General features: G+C 49.1%; 3 protein-coding genes and 1 long non-coding RNA gene across 5 annotated transcripts in view; 2 read left to right on the plus strand and 2 right to left on the minus strand.

The window, feature by feature from the left end:
• The window catches only part of Adam17 (ADAM metallopeptidase domain 17), a 45,913-nt gene extending 44,085 nt beyond the window's left edge, over window positions 1-1,828 (plus strand). For both annotated transcript variants that reach the window (XM_038319986.2, XM_038319987.2), the window contains one exon: window positions 232-1,828. In XM_038319986.2, the coding sequence (XP_038175914.1) occupies window positions 232-582 (351 nt within the window). In that variant the 3' untranslated portion in view covers window positions 583-1,828. The remainder of the gene's footprint in view (window positions 1-231) is intronic.
• Window positions 1,829-2,147: 319 nt separating this feature from the next.
• On the minus strand, window positions 2,148-12,647 carry Iah1 (isoamyl acetate hydrolyzing esterase 1 (putative)). The gene is made up of 6 exons (XM_038319989.1): window positions 12,527-12,647; window positions 11,527-11,579; window positions 10,920-11,068; window positions 5,893-6,054; window positions 4,617-4,738; window positions 2,148-2,455 (listed from the first exon to the last, which is right to left on the minus strand). The coding sequence occupies exons 1-6, from the start codon at window positions 12,605-12,607 to the stop codon at window positions 2,273-2,275; spliced, it is 750 nt and encodes a 249-aa protein (XP_038175917.1). The 5' UTR covers window positions 12,608-12,647; the 3' UTR covers window positions 2,148-2,272.
• LOC119807830 lies at window positions 12,209-15,763 on the plus strand. Its single transcript, XR_005284359.1, has 4 exons — window positions 12,209-13,272; window positions 13,479-14,094; window positions 15,236-15,292; window positions 15,477-15,763. It is a non-coding gene; the product is annotated as an uncharacterized LOC119807830 (long non-coding RNA).
• Window positions 13,678-15,810, minus strand: part of Cpsf3 (cleavage and polyadenylation specific factor 3) — a 31,785-nt gene continuing 29,652 nt past the window's right edge. Inside the window, 2 exon segments of the mRNA XM_038319988.2 lie at window positions 13,678-13,906; window positions 14,494-14,590. Of these exon segments, the coding sequence (XP_038175916.1) occupies window positions 13,805-13,906; window positions 14,494-14,590 (199 nt within the window). The 3' untranslated portion in view covers window positions 13,678-13,804.

A 15,810-nucleotide genomic window follows, 5' to 3' on the forward strand; every position in this document is an offset into this window, starting at 1 on the left:
GACTTAGTCACATGGGTGGAAAGCTAGCGGAGAGGAACCCTGGTTTCCAAAAACAACAGGTGCTGATAGCCTCTCAGCACTCAGTTCTTAGGTCATGGATCTTGGTAGACACAAGGTGTGGGAGCCTCACCTGGCCCTTGAGCACAGCCCAGGACTACTGTGGGGGAAGGTAACAATGTAACAGTGATCTTTGATTCATTTCTCCCCACCCTTTGGACCATGCCTTTCCAGAACATTGAGATGTTGAGCAGCATGGATTCGGCGTCTGTTCGCATCATCAAGCCTTTTCCTGCACCCCAGACCCCAGGTCGTCTGCAGCCCCTGCAGCCGGCCTCCATGATGCCGCCAGTGTCTGCGGCTCCCAAACTGGACCACCAGAGGATGGACACCATCCAGGAAGACCCCAGCACAGACTCGCATGTGGACGACGATGGCTTTGAGAAGGACCCCTTCCCCAACAGCAGTGCAGCTGCCAAGTCCTTTGAGGACCTCACAGACCACCCGGTCACCAGGAGTGAGAAGGCCGCCTCCTTTAAGCTGCAGCGCCAGAACCGAGTTGACAGCAAGGAGACAGAGTGCTAGTGAGGAGCCTCACCCTGCTCTAAGAGCTGACCTAAGCCAAACAATGCCCCCAGGAACACGCAAGCGACCTAGCAGATGCTGGTCATACGACATGACCTTCAGGGGTGAGATAAATCTGGCTCATTTCAGGTTTTGGGTTTTTTCTTTTATAATCTAAAATCTCCTTTGACCTGTGCTGCAGAGACAGAAACTAAGGCTGGATGGAGTCCTTGGTGACTGTGCTGACCATCTGCAGTCTGTCTCTGTACACGGTCCCCTGGCCACAGTGAAGCGCTTGGCAGTTCTTAGTGAGGGTAACTGGAACAGACTAGTATCTCTTTGCCTTTAAGTAAAAGCAGAGGAACCTGGTTATATGTACATTGTCCCCTACAGTGCCTGTCTTGGCACTGGAACACTTAGGACCATACTGACTTAAGGATGGACCTGTCCAGGATGAAGACTCTAGCTTCAGGTGAGGTCTGCAGTAACTGCCATGTGAGGTAGAGATGGCCTACAAACTGTTAGGCCACACTGGACAGTTTCTCTGTCTTAAGAAGACAATTCAATATTGAGCTGCAGAGTTGGCCCCATCTGTTAAGAGCTCTGTACTCCAGTCCCAGGGGATCAGACGCCCTCTTCTGACCTCTGCGGCACCAGGCAGGCATGTGGTGCAGACATGCAGGCAAAATACATACATAGAATAAAAAAGCCCAGTGCTGTAAGAAATTGCAGTATCCACGAAACCTATCCTGCTTCAGCCCCCAGTGGGAAGGACGCGGCTGCTGTTGTCAGCTTGCCTGAGTGAGCAGGCTCTTACAGGCCGCCGGGCACCGCCACTCTCCTCCTGGGGCCCAGACCCAGCAAGCAGGTACTCGCACAACCTTGGCTTTAGTGCTTCAGGATCCTGGATGCTCTGTACTTACCGTGTGAAGGATGAAAGCCATTAGCCTGGATTCTGTTTCTATAAAGTCTACTTACAAAAGCATTTGTTCTGAGAATCGAAATGTGCTCACCAGCCAACCGTTTTAAACAAGATAACTTGTAATCTCTGAGGACAACTAACCAGACCTGTGCCTTGTCTCTCCGAGGATGTCTGTTACACTAATACTTGAACGTGTACCTTGTGGTATTTGCTCTTAACTAGCCATGGTAGCCTTATATTTGAGGATTTGCTATAAGGTGAGTAGGGTGTGTGGGTGTTTGTATGAATCAAAGTTTTGGCAGAATAAGAAAACTGTTTTTATAAAATTGTGACTTTTTAAACAAACCATAATGTCTTTTTTTTTTTTTTTTACATGTACAGGATTAACAAGCTGCTTCAATAAATACTGAACATCAAAACAAAATGGGTCAAGAACAACATTTCCCTGAAAAATAAGTTATTTATGCTGGCAAAACGTTAATGGGTGTTTTGATCAAAAGTCATGAATGGGGTAGGAGGCTGGAGAGATGGCCTGGTGGTTAAGAGCACTGGCTGCTCTTCCAGAGGATCCAGGTTCAGTTCCCAGCACCCACATGGCAGCTCACAACTGTCTGGCATCCTCACAGACATACACACAGGCAAAACACCAGTGCATATAAAGATGTTAATCTTGAAAAAATGTTTAATTAGCTTCTAGGTGTTTGTGAATTACCAACTTGAGATTATGTACATGAACAGGGATTCTTGGAACTTGTGTGAATTACCAACTGGGAAGGTTTCCCAGGCCGACTAATGGTCTCCGTCCCCCAGCAGACTCAGCTCGGGCTTTGCTTCCTCCACGTCCTTCCAGTAGGGAAGCAGCCATGGCAGAGAGGAGAGTTTCTTGTCCAGCAGCGGCCAGAGGTTTAAGAACAGAAACTCGTTTCCCATAGGTGATAAATGCAGGCCATCTGATAGATAGGATGAGAAGTCCTGTAAGGAGAGGAGTCACGTGTCACGTGGCTTCCTGGGGTTGGCCAAGAGAAAGCCCAAGGGCCCTTGTGTTTGTGCACAGACCAGTCAGTGACTGGGACCTCAGTGGCCTCAGTTTCTGTACAGGCCACAAGACCCTTGCTGCCTGTGCTCCTGCGTCCAACAGACCCATGTTCCTGGGTCTCAGAGGCTTAATGAGGGCCTATGAGTCACAGCGTTAAGAAAGAGCAGGATCCTCCTAGGATGTGGGCAGGTTGGCGGTGACTATGACAGGAAGGCTGTGTAGAGTCCAGTCTCCCATCACTCCTGCCTAAACCCAGGATTTACTCCGAGGAATCTGCCTTTGCCTAATCCCCGTGGAGACTGCTCAGAGATGAGAACTGTTGTGGCCTTTCCCATCTGGATGGTCCCGGATTACTCATCTATAAGGAAGATGCCCTTAGTCCTGGACCTACACTATGTTAAACTGGAAAAGGCTTGAGTAAAACTAGGCAGTGGTAGAAGACGTCCTTCCTGGACTCTGAAGCCATTGTATTTGTGGGGGGGCCAGAGGAAAGGGTACACATGTCATGGTGGCACAAGGAGGCCAAAGGACAGTTTGTAGGAGTTGGTTCTCTCCAACCATCAAGGAGGTGTTTGGGATCAAGCTCTGGTCATCAGGCCTGGCAGTTAGGTGCCTTTCCCAGCTGAGCCTTCCTGCTGGCACTGGAGCAGATTAAGCACTGAGCCTGCCACGGCCCTTCCACTTGGGGAACAAAGCTCAGTGAAGGGTGCCGAGGCCGACGGGAGTCTAGGGCTCCGGGACACTGCTCTGAGAAGTCCTAAACCTTGGAGTCTGTGATGCTCTCAAGTCAGCGGCTACTGGGCATCCTGAACTGATGGTCTCTGCCTTCCCGCACCAGTCCAGGCTGTGCCCTGTCACCTTCCAGTAAGGGAGCAGCACCATGTCCCTCTTTACAGATCAGCTGTAATGTCAGACCCTTCCGGGTCCGTGGAGGTGGGGATGGATTGAGAATTAGGGGAGGGCGAAAGATTAGTACGTGGTTTGGTGACTGTGGGCTATCCTTAGTCAACACAGCAAAACCAAACAGCTGTGAAGAACCGAACCCGGGTAGAGTGGGTTCTCCTTTGCCCGAGCATTTCAAACACCACAGCCCAGTTCCTCAGCATCACAAGGAAATACCCCTAGAGAGCAAGCATTTGACTAAGGAATAAAAAGTAGGGAAGAGACCCAGCAGACTGTTTGCTTAGCACATGTTCAGTCCCCAGCACCCACTTCCAGGCATGGAGGTGAGAAGTTCAGGAATTCAAGGTCATCCTCAGCTACAAAGCCAAGTTCCAGGCCAGCCTGGGATTACTAGACCCTGTCTCAAAAGGGGGGGGGAGGGGGTTGGAGCTGAAAGCAGACCAGGAACCAGGAACGATGTGGAACCTGAAGGTCGTCACTGTCCTCTCCCTAACCTGTCACTGCAGCCTTGTCTAGGTGTCGTACAGCTGGCCAAGCCCGTGACTCGAGAGCCCGCCTTCCCTGTCAGCTTTGCTTGTGTTTCAGGCGTCAGACCTGGCCTCTGTGCTGCTCAGGACTCCATGGATACTTCCGGAAAGATGGGTGCCTTGAGTCTAGCTTGGGCCTCGTGTGGATAATGCTGCCAAAAAACTAGATAGTGGACGGCTGCGTCCTCTGTCAGCGCATGGATGCGTGGCTGTATGCAACCTCCAGCTGCCCTCCCGAGTGCTGCGCCTCACAACAACTTTCTCCCTGTGTATTGTTCTCAGGCTCTAGGACAAATCATTCAATGAGATGGCATCTCAAGCTGTGGATTTTGTTAGTCAATATATGTTGCCGTTTTATCTGAGCTCTGTTCTGCTCTTACAGGCCCAAATTTGGCCATTTATGGTGTACTATGGCAACCTCTAGCCGAGGTTCTGGTTGACTGTCCAGTCTTTATGCTCTTCTCCGTGAAAAGCATGACTGACATTTATGTCTTGAGACACGGTTTTATGTAGGCTGGCTCAACCGTGCTGTGAGCTAAGGTTGGCCCCTTCTACCCTTGCCTCCAGCATCCTGGGACTGCATACCTGTCTGAAGAGCCCTTCCAGGAGAGCTGCACATACCTGCTTTATGTCTGTGATCCTGAAAGGACTGAGAAAACGACAGTACCTGGTTGTCCTTCTGCATCAGGGTCCACAGGTCGAGGACATCTGCCCCACAGTCTCTGGCTGCTTGTAGACACGCATTAGCATATTCACCCACAACTGAGTTCAGGCGATTTAGTTTCCACCCTGTCGGGGAAAACCCCAGAGCGTCGCTGGCAAGCTTACTGCTGGTCCAGTTTCTAAGCAGCACTGATGCCAGCCTGCTTGGGGGTTATGACAGCGGCACTGCTCTGCACGGGAGGCGCAGCCCTCTGTATGTAGCGTCTAGAAGCTTCTGAGGCACCAGGGTCGGGGTGCAGAGACTAACCAGCTAGAGAACAGACTGCAGTGAGCTGGGTAAGATATGGTTAGAAAGGCATCGAGACCATGAGATGCACACTGCCGCTGAGCCCAAGAGTCAGCATTGCCCGAGCCTGCTCCTAAACAGCTGTGCCTGCCAACAACACGCGCAACCATGCTGAGGCTTTCTTAGCCTGTGACGGCCATACCTATCTCATTCATGCACAGATTCTTTGTTGTTGTTTTTTTTTTGTTTGTTTGTTTTGTTTTTGTCAAGACAGGGTTTCTCGGTGTAACAGCCCTAGCTGTCCTGCAACTTGCTCTTTAGACCAGGCTGGCTTTGAACTCAGAGATCCACCTGCCTCTGCTTCCCAAGTGCTAGGATTAAAGGCGTGCACCACCACTGCCTGGCTCATGCAGATTCTAGTACAAAATGTACACACTTAGCCAAGTACATGCTGCCTACCTCCCAGGGCATAGGGCAAGCCTGCCCATCTTGGAAGAGCTGGGAAGAACCTCAGGAGTGCAGGTGGCAAACTGAGAGCCCGAGGCTAAGGGAGGGATGTGGGGAACAGTAGGAGCCAGGCTACCTAGCTGCAAGAGAAGACATGAACGACTCTTCCCTAGTTTTGCCTGCTGACGGGTGCTGAAAGGCCATTACTGTGTCCCTGTCAAACCCGTCCTCTGGATTCAAGCAGCTGAGACAAGAGTCCATAGTACACCTCGCCAGTCCAGCAGCTGGAAAAGGGGGGTCACCTGCAAAGCTTGGCTGCAGGTGCCTTCCCCATGCCCAACCCAGCTGCTGCAGCTGGCAGTGGGCCTTGTGTGCCTCTTAGCGTCTGGCAACTATACAGACAGTGGGTGCCAGGGCACCGATCCCCGCCCCACTTTATGTCTAGAACAATCTAGAGTAAGACACCCGGAGTCGATCCTTTGAGTTTGTACATGGTCGTGACAGGACCCTGGAGTGCAGCTGCGACATGCCAAGCGTGCTGGCTCACCTTTCAGGATGCATTCCTTCTCCCAGGCTGCTTCGTGCAGCGGGGGCGGGGTGATGAGGACGACTCGCTCCCGCGGGATGCCCACAGACGTGAGGTACTGCACCATGTCCCGCAAGTTCGCGCCGTACTCTTCCAGTGGGACATGCTGCTTGGGGTTCTCACCTGTTCAAGACATGCGCACCCCTGTCTGAACAACCTGTTCAAGACATGCGCACTTAGTCTGAACAACCTGTTCAAGACATGCGCACTCAGTCTGAACAACCTGTTCAAGACATGCGCACTCAGTCTGAACAGTCTCCACAACAGCAAATGAGGTGAATGGACTTTTGTGGCTTTTTAAATTGTTTTTTTTTTTGAGAGTTTCTAGCCCAGACAGGTTCTAAATTCACTAGAGAGTAAGACGGGGTCTCCTTTTGTCGCTCTGATAGCTAAGAACTCGAAGTGAGTCTCTTGTCCCTTTCCCACCTCCCAGGTGCTGGGGTTAAAGGCTGGCACCCCCTATGCAGCCTTGGTTTTATGGAGTGCTGGAGATGGAACTGAACTCAGTACTGTACACTGTACACGCCAGATAGGCAGTCTGCACACTCTTCAACATCCCGGGCCTTTGTGGGGTCTTGTTTGTTTTTTTGAGACAGGGTTTCTTTGTGTAGCTTTGGAACTCCCTCTTTAAACCAGCCTGGCTTCGAACTCACAGTGCTGAGATTAAAGGCGTGTGCCACCACTGCCGGCAGGCCTTTGTGTTTTGAGACAGGATCTTACTCTTTTTCAGTCTTAACATGGAGCCTTCCGGTGCTCAGACCACACGCACGTGCCACTCCTCACGGGCAGGAATATATTGTTTGCAGATTTACAGTGTAACTGAGGAACTTTTGAGCACCAAAAGACAAAGACAAGATCCCCTCCTCTTCAAACGTTACCAAAACCGCTCACAGCTCAGGCCACAGAGGCTGGCTAGGGCATTTTGAATGTCCTGGTCTCTAGGTCCCCTACCATCAGCAAGGCTGGATCTGTAGGTTGTGACATAAGACCATCCCCGTTTAGCCGGGCAGTGGTGGTACAAGACTTTATTCCCAGCACTTGGGAGGCAGAGGCAGGCGGATCTCTGAGTTCGAGGCCAGCCTGGTCTACAAGAGCTAGTTCTGGGACAGGCCCAAAGCTACAGAGAAACCCTGTCTCAAACAAAAACAAAACAAAAAAACTGCCCTGATGTAGATGTGTCTTCTATCTATCTGATGATTTCATTGGATAATTAATAAAGAAACTGCCTGGCCCATCTGATAGACCGGCCCTTAGGTGGGTGGAGTAGACAGAACAGGAAGAAGGAAGTGAGGTAGATGGCTCAGTCAGATTCCATGCCTCTCTTAAGTTAAGCAGACCACTGTGCCTCTCCTCAGAGAGAAGCCAGATGCGATGAAGCTCCAGCCCAAGTTGGACGTATGCTAGAAACTAAACGGTAAGGCACCACTTCATGGTGCTACACAGATTATTAGATATGGGTTAATCAAGATGTGAGTAAGAGGCTGAAAATAATGGGCCAGGCAGTGTTTTAAAAGAATACAGTTTCCGTGTAATTATTTCGGGTGTAAAGCTAGCCGGTGGCTGGGTGGCCGGATGCAGTCCCGCCGCTTCACACTACAGATTGGCACTCCAACGTGGTGCTAAATCCACTTAAAAACCTTGCCCGCTTGGGATCGGAAAGAAAGTACTCTGAGACCATGCCAATGGCTCACTGCTCCCTGCCTGCACCTGGGCAGATGGCGGAATCAGGCTCAGGCGAGCGGGACAGCATTTGCGGATTCCTGCCGCCATAGAGAGAGAGATGTTTTCAGACTGCGCGGTGCTCTGCGCGTCAGATTTGACTGTAACTTGGATAAAGAGTTTCTGTGCTGCACGCTCAGTATCAGAATTAAACTGCTGAGTGCAGCTCCAATGTGGACTGCTGTGTACCTGGAACTTTGTGCAGCTCAGGGACACCAAATGACTGAGGCAGTAGCAGCTCTGGCTCTGCTCTGCCATGCTAAACTGTGCTGACCTCAGGCAGGTCTATCGTAATTACCATAATAACAGCGCAGTTAAGGTTTAGACTTGGCTGTAAACAGGCGGTACCGTATTACCTCTACCTGGCGCAACTTAAGTTTTTAAAAAGTGGTTAACCTTTTAAGAAGTGCTCCTGGATATTAAATAATTACAGATTCACAATAGGACAGATTCAGACATATAAATGTACGTAGGCTTGAGAGAAGAAAAAAATATAAAAAATAAAGTTAGTGCCTTAAAAAAAAGGTTAAAGTCTTTAAAGAGACAGAGTACAGATAGTTATAGATTAAAAGAAGTAAAGTGATAGAGTAAAAATAAGCCACGTAAAAATGGAAAATTCACAGAGAGTCTGGATTATGTATTTTATTGTGTTTTCTTTGAAATTTTTGACTGTAAAGGAGCTAAATACAGAGAGACATTTCATTATATGGGCTGCCAGTCTAGACCAGAATGGACATTTTAATGGTATGACTTCAGGATTTGGATCTAAGGATATGATACTTTGGAAAAGAGATTCTTCTTTTATTTTTACAGAAAATGAGACCCGTTGGATTGCTTCTATCCCAATATGGTATGATAGACCACGCCCTCCTGAAAGGTTGCTGTGAAAACCTTCAGAAAATTACTTCACCCAACTGATGACTGAGATGCACCTGGCACACAGGTTACACCATGAAAGATCTGATTAACAGCGTCCCCATTCAGCAGGAAGCAGTTTGGAGAGAAATAACTACGTCCATATTCCCAAATATTGTTTATAAATGTTCTTTTACATTTAAAGGGGGAGATGATATAGATATGAATAATTTACATTGGTATAAATTTTGCCTTATTGATAGAAATATAAGGTCTATTTTGTTATATGTATATGTATTTCTAATAACGATTAAGGTATTGTGATTGTGTAGTTCATTTAAAAATGTAATGTATAATTAGGAAATATAGGTTGCTAATGAAAAATCATTGATAATAGTTAAGCTTGTAGTCATGTTAGTTAGATTTTCTAGATATATAGAGATATATTTCAGTTAGATAGGCATACTTCATATCTTCCAAAGACTACAGAATATTGCATTTTAAATGTCTTAATAAGTTAGGGTTTTTCATGACAATGAGACATGTCTGCTCCTGGCAGCACCAATCTACTTCAAGAGGAAGATGGGCATCGAAGAGGCTCCTTATTGAGTTTGATAGCCATTTGGGCAAGAAACTGCTCTTGCCTGGACTATTGCATAAACTGGACACAGAGAACCCTCAGAGAGAGGACTGCTGAACTTGCCTAGAGGTGAGATGATCTCTTTGGGTTCCTGATTCATGAAAGAGTCTGCGAGACATTCTGCAGGACACAGCAGATAGTGACTGAACTGTCTTTGAAATTTCCTGCTTCATGGGAAACTCTGCTGGATACTGTGGGCCTATAGGCCGAAGATAGATGCCCCAACAATACAAAAGAACTTTGGGTGACTGTCCAGGCAGCGAGATGTCTCTATCATTTCTAGAGTTATATGGAAATTGCATATTTCTTATTTACTTAGGTAATATTGTGTTCTTCTGGAGTCTTTGATGGAGCTGAAGAATAGATAGACAGTTATAGTTGTTTTCCTTTGTTATGATAAAAGATAAAGTAGATATAAATATTGTAACTGTAATTTTTGCATGATAACTGTTTTGTTATATGTAATTTTACTATGTTAAAGTGAAAGCTTTTCTTTTTTGTTTAAACAGAAAAAGGGGAAATGATGTAGGTGTGTCTTCTATCTATCTGATGATTTCATTGGATAATTAATAAAGAAACTGCCTGGCCCATCTGATAGACCGGCCCTTAGGTGGGTGGAGTAGACAGAACAGGAAGAAGGAAGTGAGGTAGATGGCTCAGTCAGATTCCATGCCTCTCAAGTTAAGCAGACCACCGTGCCTCTCCTCAGAGAGAAGCCAGATGCGATGAAGCTCCAGCCCAAGTTGGACGTATGCTAGAAACTAAACGGTAAGGCACCACTTCATGGTGCTACACAGATTATTAGATATGGGTTAATCAAGATGTGAGTAAGAGGCTGAAAATAATGGGCCAGGCAGTGTTTAAAAGAATACAATTTGTGTGTTGTTATTTGGGGGCACAAGCTAGCCGGCGATCAGGAGCAGGGCTGCAGGAAAGCAGCCCATAGCCCCTCACTACACTGCCCCAGCTTCAATACTGCCTATCACTGACTGGTCATTTAACCTTAGAAAAATGCTTAGCTTTCTGAAGCTTAGTGTCCTCACTGGGGAACGGCAGCTCTGCCTCTTAGGATAGCAGTGAAAACAGACAAGTGTGTAAAACACAAGGCTGCAGAGTTTGCTTCCAGCCAGGCTGACACACAAGCACGGGGTGCCCTCTGCAGACTCCGTGCAAACCACAGGAAGTAAAAACAAAGTCACCCACGAGCCTGCCATCCAGGCCACTGCTGGAGATAGGATGTGTTCCTGGCCAGTCTTTCCCTGTACCATGTGTAATTTAAGAACAAAACAAAACAAAAAATAACCAAACAACAACAATAACAAAGACAGAGACAGGCCAGGCTGTGGCACAACCCGATCCCAGCACTTGAGAGATAGAGGCAGGAGGATCAACTAGCCTTAGCTACCTAGTGAGTTTGAAGCCAGCCTGGGCTACAGGAGACCTTCTCTCTAACAAAAAGACAATGCTTTCTCGCCAGAGAGAGCACGTCCCGTCCCAGAGACCAGCCCTCCACTGTCCACTGTATCAGCTGAGGACATTGGAGCACAGGAACAATCAATCAAACGTCATTTCAGGTGGGCCAACAGGCAGTTATGTGGGAAATGAGCCCTAGAGGACCCGAGCCAACTCTAACCACATCAAAGCCAAAAGAAACCCCACACTGGTGAGTTCCAGGGACGCCCTGTTCTCTGGAAAACTCTCTACTGGGAGATACATATAAACATGTATTTGCTTGAGTCCAGGAAAAACAGGAATGAGCTAGAAACGGCCTTACCTTTGAGAGAAGAGTCGTTGGCACCAAAGAAGATGGTAACTGCCACTGGGTTTTCCATACTGCTCTCTTTCCTAATTAATCTTGGGAGGATAATCTTGGCCCATCTGGTATTGTAACCTGAAAATCCACGATTCAGAACGTCACATTTTCTGAAATAAAATTGATTTAAAAAGACAGGTTATAAGAAAAGAGTGGCTTCCTTGTAGTGCTCAGACCCCACTCAATCCCCCGAACCCCTCAATAAGATATGAATTCCGTACAAGGGGCTAATTCTATAGATGTTTGTGGCCCCTCAGAGTTCATCTCAAATGGACTTCCTGATGGGTGGTAATCCGGGCAAATACGGAATGTTAGCGATCCGCTAACAGGCAGAAACTCGGTGGTTTGGAGGATTACAGGTAGACATCCAGACAACACGAGTGCCCCTGATCTCACTCGGTGGCAAAAAAGATTTTGCTGAACCCGAGAGCCTGCCTTCGTCCCTCTAACACACACTGAGGACGAAAGGAGCTAACAGGTGAAAACCCACTGTTTGCGTCTTCACTCTTCGGACCAAGCTTCCCTAGGAAGCAGCTGAGTACTATCTGGGAACCGGGAACGTCCTCACCTGACAAGTCGGTCAGCCAGCAATGCGCCCCATCCACCCGGCTGGAAAGAAAACTGAAGAGAAAAGCCGGTTACCCCACGCAGCCAGACACAATGGCAAAGGTACGGGCTACGTCTTGACGCCCCCCAAACTTCTTGCCTTCCTTGCTTGGGAAGGTATTTTGGGAGGGTCACTGTGGCTGCACTTGGGAGCTCTCTGGAAACGAATGGACCCGAGCCAGTCATCTACATTTTACAGCGACTTAGCATTAGAGGCATTTGTTATGCAGGTATGCGGAGCTGGGAGATGACACCCCTGTTATCCCACTTCTCAACAGCTGAAAGCCACGGAAGTCAATGCTCTACTGATTGCCCTAACAGTCGTGGTAGTCCTCTGGCAGCAACACGCCATCACGGCTACTTACAAAAGCCTAAAAAAAAAAAAAAAAATGTTGCCAATTATTAGGGAAAGCCATGTGTGAGCATTAGAAAACCACTGGGAAGCGGTTTTCCTATCTCCGCGAAGGAAGGCATCTTGAGGAACTTCCTTAATTGGGAGTTAAACAGTCTCAGATACCAGGATAACTTTTCCGTACTGTTGGAATCATTTTGTTTTCAAACACTTGGTACAGGACCTGGGCCGCGGGAGAAAACGAGAGGTGAACTAGCGGGTTCAAAGTTCAAAGTGGCTTCAGCCAGGAACACGCAGGAGGCTCTAAGCACCTCTAAGCACCCCACGCACCCTCGACGCGCAGTGGGCCAACTAAAACCTCCGTGCACCCCCGACAAGCACAGGACCATTTAAACCCTCCGTGAACCCCTGACGAGCACCGGGCCGTCTAAACCCTCCGTGCACCCCCGACGGAGCACCGAGCCATCTAAAGTCCTCCTGAAAAGACGCGGACTCAGGCACCCGGAACGTCCACACCAGCCCGCGAAGGTGCACGGCCCGCAGAGCACGAGGGGAAGCCGCACCGGGCCCGCCCGACACGCACAGACGCAGCCGAGGGTGCAGTGGGTACCTGGGTGATGGAGTCCCCGAAAAGCAACACGCGAGGCCAGAGCAGAGAGCTCCCGCCAGCAACCCGCTCGCACAGCGCCATGGTGCCGGGCTCCGAACAGCCTACCCGCGCCGGATGTGGAGCCTCCGGGGGCGGAGCCAGCCGTGGGCGGGGCCTGGCGGCTCGGGTCTTCTGTCCCTCCCGCCGGCATTTCTGGACCCCGTGAGTCGGTAGATCGGGGCTGTCTCGGCCCACTCACCCTCTACTCCATCGCTCTGTGGCCGGCGATAGCTGGGGTGTCCTGAGTTCATAGAGAAGCTCCGTGTGCCCAGCGCAGGATGGCGGAGCTGGGACCTGCTTCTGCAGGCGCGTTCCTCCATCTCTGGCCACGCCCAAGTGGGGCTCGCCTCTCCTTGGTTATGGGCCTCGATGGATGCAGTGAGGAGACAACTTTAAAGCTTGGCTGTCCAGGGACCCTCACTTCAGACTGCCTGACTCCAAGACATCGTGCTCCAGCATTAAAACGGAATGTTTAGCTCTAATAAACTTTTGTATGCTATGGGGACCCTAGACTTTTGGTATAGGCCAAAGACATGGGAATTGGGCTGTTTTACAGAAATCTCATGAAGTCAGACTTATACTTGTTACTGGAGCGCAGGAGTATTTACACACCTACGAGGGGAGGTGCACGGGCCAGGTTACAGCTGCCCGATTCTGTGGCTTGACTGTGCGTTGAGGATGAGGCTTTAGCCAACTCCAGGAGAAAGGTAGGGATCACTGGGAGCCACCCCCCCCCCCCCACACACACACACACATACACCATCCAGTACTTTAGGAAATCAGACTAATGAACTGATCTGCACATCTGTCATAAAGCTAGCTCTGAGCTGACATGTGGATCCCATAGAAAGGAGAGGGTCCTGAAAGCAGTGGCTTTAAACACATAAACAAGGAATTTGCTTTCAATTCAAAGCACAGGTAAGCCAGAATGGACACTGCTTTTCCTATCGGATTCTGCGCAGCTGCTAGATCTTAGGATTTCAGCACATGCTGCAAACACCTGCAGGCAGAACCAATACTCAAGAGGCGGCTCCCTGGGGATAGCTCAAGGCCAACGGGTCCAGTGGTCCAGCAGGATTCAGACCGTCTGATGCAGAAGGAAACAGGCCACCTCAGAGAAACTAAGGTATTTTACTTGAGGTAACAGAGGTAAAGCCAAGAGTGTACAAAAGTTCAAGGGCCGGGGATCAAGGTTGCCAGTGCATGGGCGTCAGGGCCTCGTACAACCCCTGGCCGTGGTCAGTGCACGGGCGTCAGGGCCTCGTACAGCCGCTGCGCGGCCAGCTCCACCATTTCTCGGAGGGACTCGTCATCCTCACTTCCTTCTTCACATTCTACGACCTGGAAGTGAAAGCACAAACCTCAGCCTGGAGTCACCCCGTGAACAAAGTGAACACTCTAAGCCCAGAAGCTGCTGCCAGGATGCACCTGTGACAGGCAGTGTCCCTGACAACACAGTGACTGACAGCCAGAGGGGCGGAGCAGGAACAGACTCCCATGCCAGAGCCCCCCCATCTATCCAGCACAAGGTAGGTACTCCACACTAGTGAGTCTGTGTGGCACAGATTTAGCGGCTATGGATGTGGTAAATTATTCTCCATCTGGTGCTAATTTGGTTCAAACTAACCGTCTTCCGGCCACTGCCTTGCTGCTGCTGTTGTTTTTAAAGGTAACATTAGTCTCACTCTACAGACAGGCTTCAAACTCGCTGGAACTCAGGCCAGGCAGTGGCCTCACTGCTCCTAAGCAGTGGCCTTACAGGCTGCTCACCTCTGTGTTACCAGGAGAACCCGGGGCTTTGTCCACATCAGGAAAGGCTATCAACCGAGCTAGCCCCCAGCTTCCAAACTGCCACACCCAACGGCCCGGGCTGCAACCTTATTCCTGTCTTCACATTTCACCCCACATCTCTTTGGGCAGCTACATACCCGTGTCTCCAGGTTCAGATTTGCTGTTTTCCCGTCCACTGTGACGCTGAGGACAGAGTCATCTTTCACACTGACACAGTCTTCTCCAAATATGTCCCTTTAAGTGAACAGAAAGTTGCTGTTACTGGGAAAATGTAGCTTTACCTGTGCGGGAGAAAGATACTGAAGAGAGGCCCAGTTCTGCAGTAGGATGCTTTCGGCTACCCTGGAGACACGCTGCTGACCATCAGCTTTCTACAACAGTTAAAACACAGCCCTGCTCAAGAGGCTGTGCCACTGTTCCATTTAGCAAGCACTAGTTTTGGTTTGGTTTTAATTTAATACTGGGGATTAAGCGTGGGGTCTTGCACACACTGGGCAGACATACTGCGCTGGTCTTTAAAACTCTGTTCTGAGACAGGCCTCACACAGCTGCTGAGAACAGCCTCCAACTGCTATGCTCATAGAGCTTGGAACCCTCCAGTTTGGGGCTAACTTGGGCAAGACAGTAAAGTTATGCCTTTAAAACACGAAACAAAATAAAAAAACCAACTAAAGTCTTTATTTAAAAGCTACTGTTGGCAGTATGAAATTTCAGAAAAGCCTTCCAAACAGTAAGATGTCTACCCCAAGTCAGTTTCAATTTAAAGGCAGAAGCAGCCATTGTCATGATCAGAAACTGCAACATCCCTGGAGGCGCAAAGTTAAAGCTGGCTGCAGGGTGATGGGTTCTGACCTAATCCACTGATTCCTTCCCTGACAGCCTCGGATCATGCTGGCACCAGTGCAACCATGCTGCTAACCAGGACGTGAGGCCTAGGTGAGGAGACAGGGCCCTGGGAGCATGCCTCTGAAGGACAGACATACAGGGGAGCTTTCTCCTCTATTACAGCCCACCGCCATGGTGCTCTGTGCCACAGCAGGCCAATCCAAGGCTACCTAGGTATGGCAAAGCTCTCTGAAACCGTGAGCTACAATGTATCTTTCTTCCCTTTGTCTTGCAGGCATTTGTCTATAATGAAAAACTAAGTTATTCCTTCAACAAGCAAATGAGAGACCAGCACTTCAGGCACTGTGTTAGGTGCTGAAATTATAAACTAATTACCACTGGTAAGGGGGCTCCTAAGATCGCTTGGGAAAGCATCTTGTAATCAGCTTAAAGAGCACCTACAGGAAGGCGCTGGCATTAGAAATATACTGAGTCTAGAGACATTTCATAGTTACAGACTTACTGGAAAGAGCCTGGAACACCCACTTTATCAAATAATTCACACCCAAGCAAACGTTTAAAATAATTCTTAAAGGCACAGTGACCTTCAGCTGATCAGCACCCAGTCT

Source organism: Arvicola amphibius, chromosome 2 (genome assembly GCF_903992535.2).
Source record: "Arvicola amphibius chromosome 2, mArvAmp1.2, whole genome shotgun sequence".
In the NCBI taxonomy this organism is placed as follows: Eukaryota; Metazoa; Chordata; class Mammalia; order Rodentia; family Cricetidae; genus Arvicola; species Arvicola amphibius.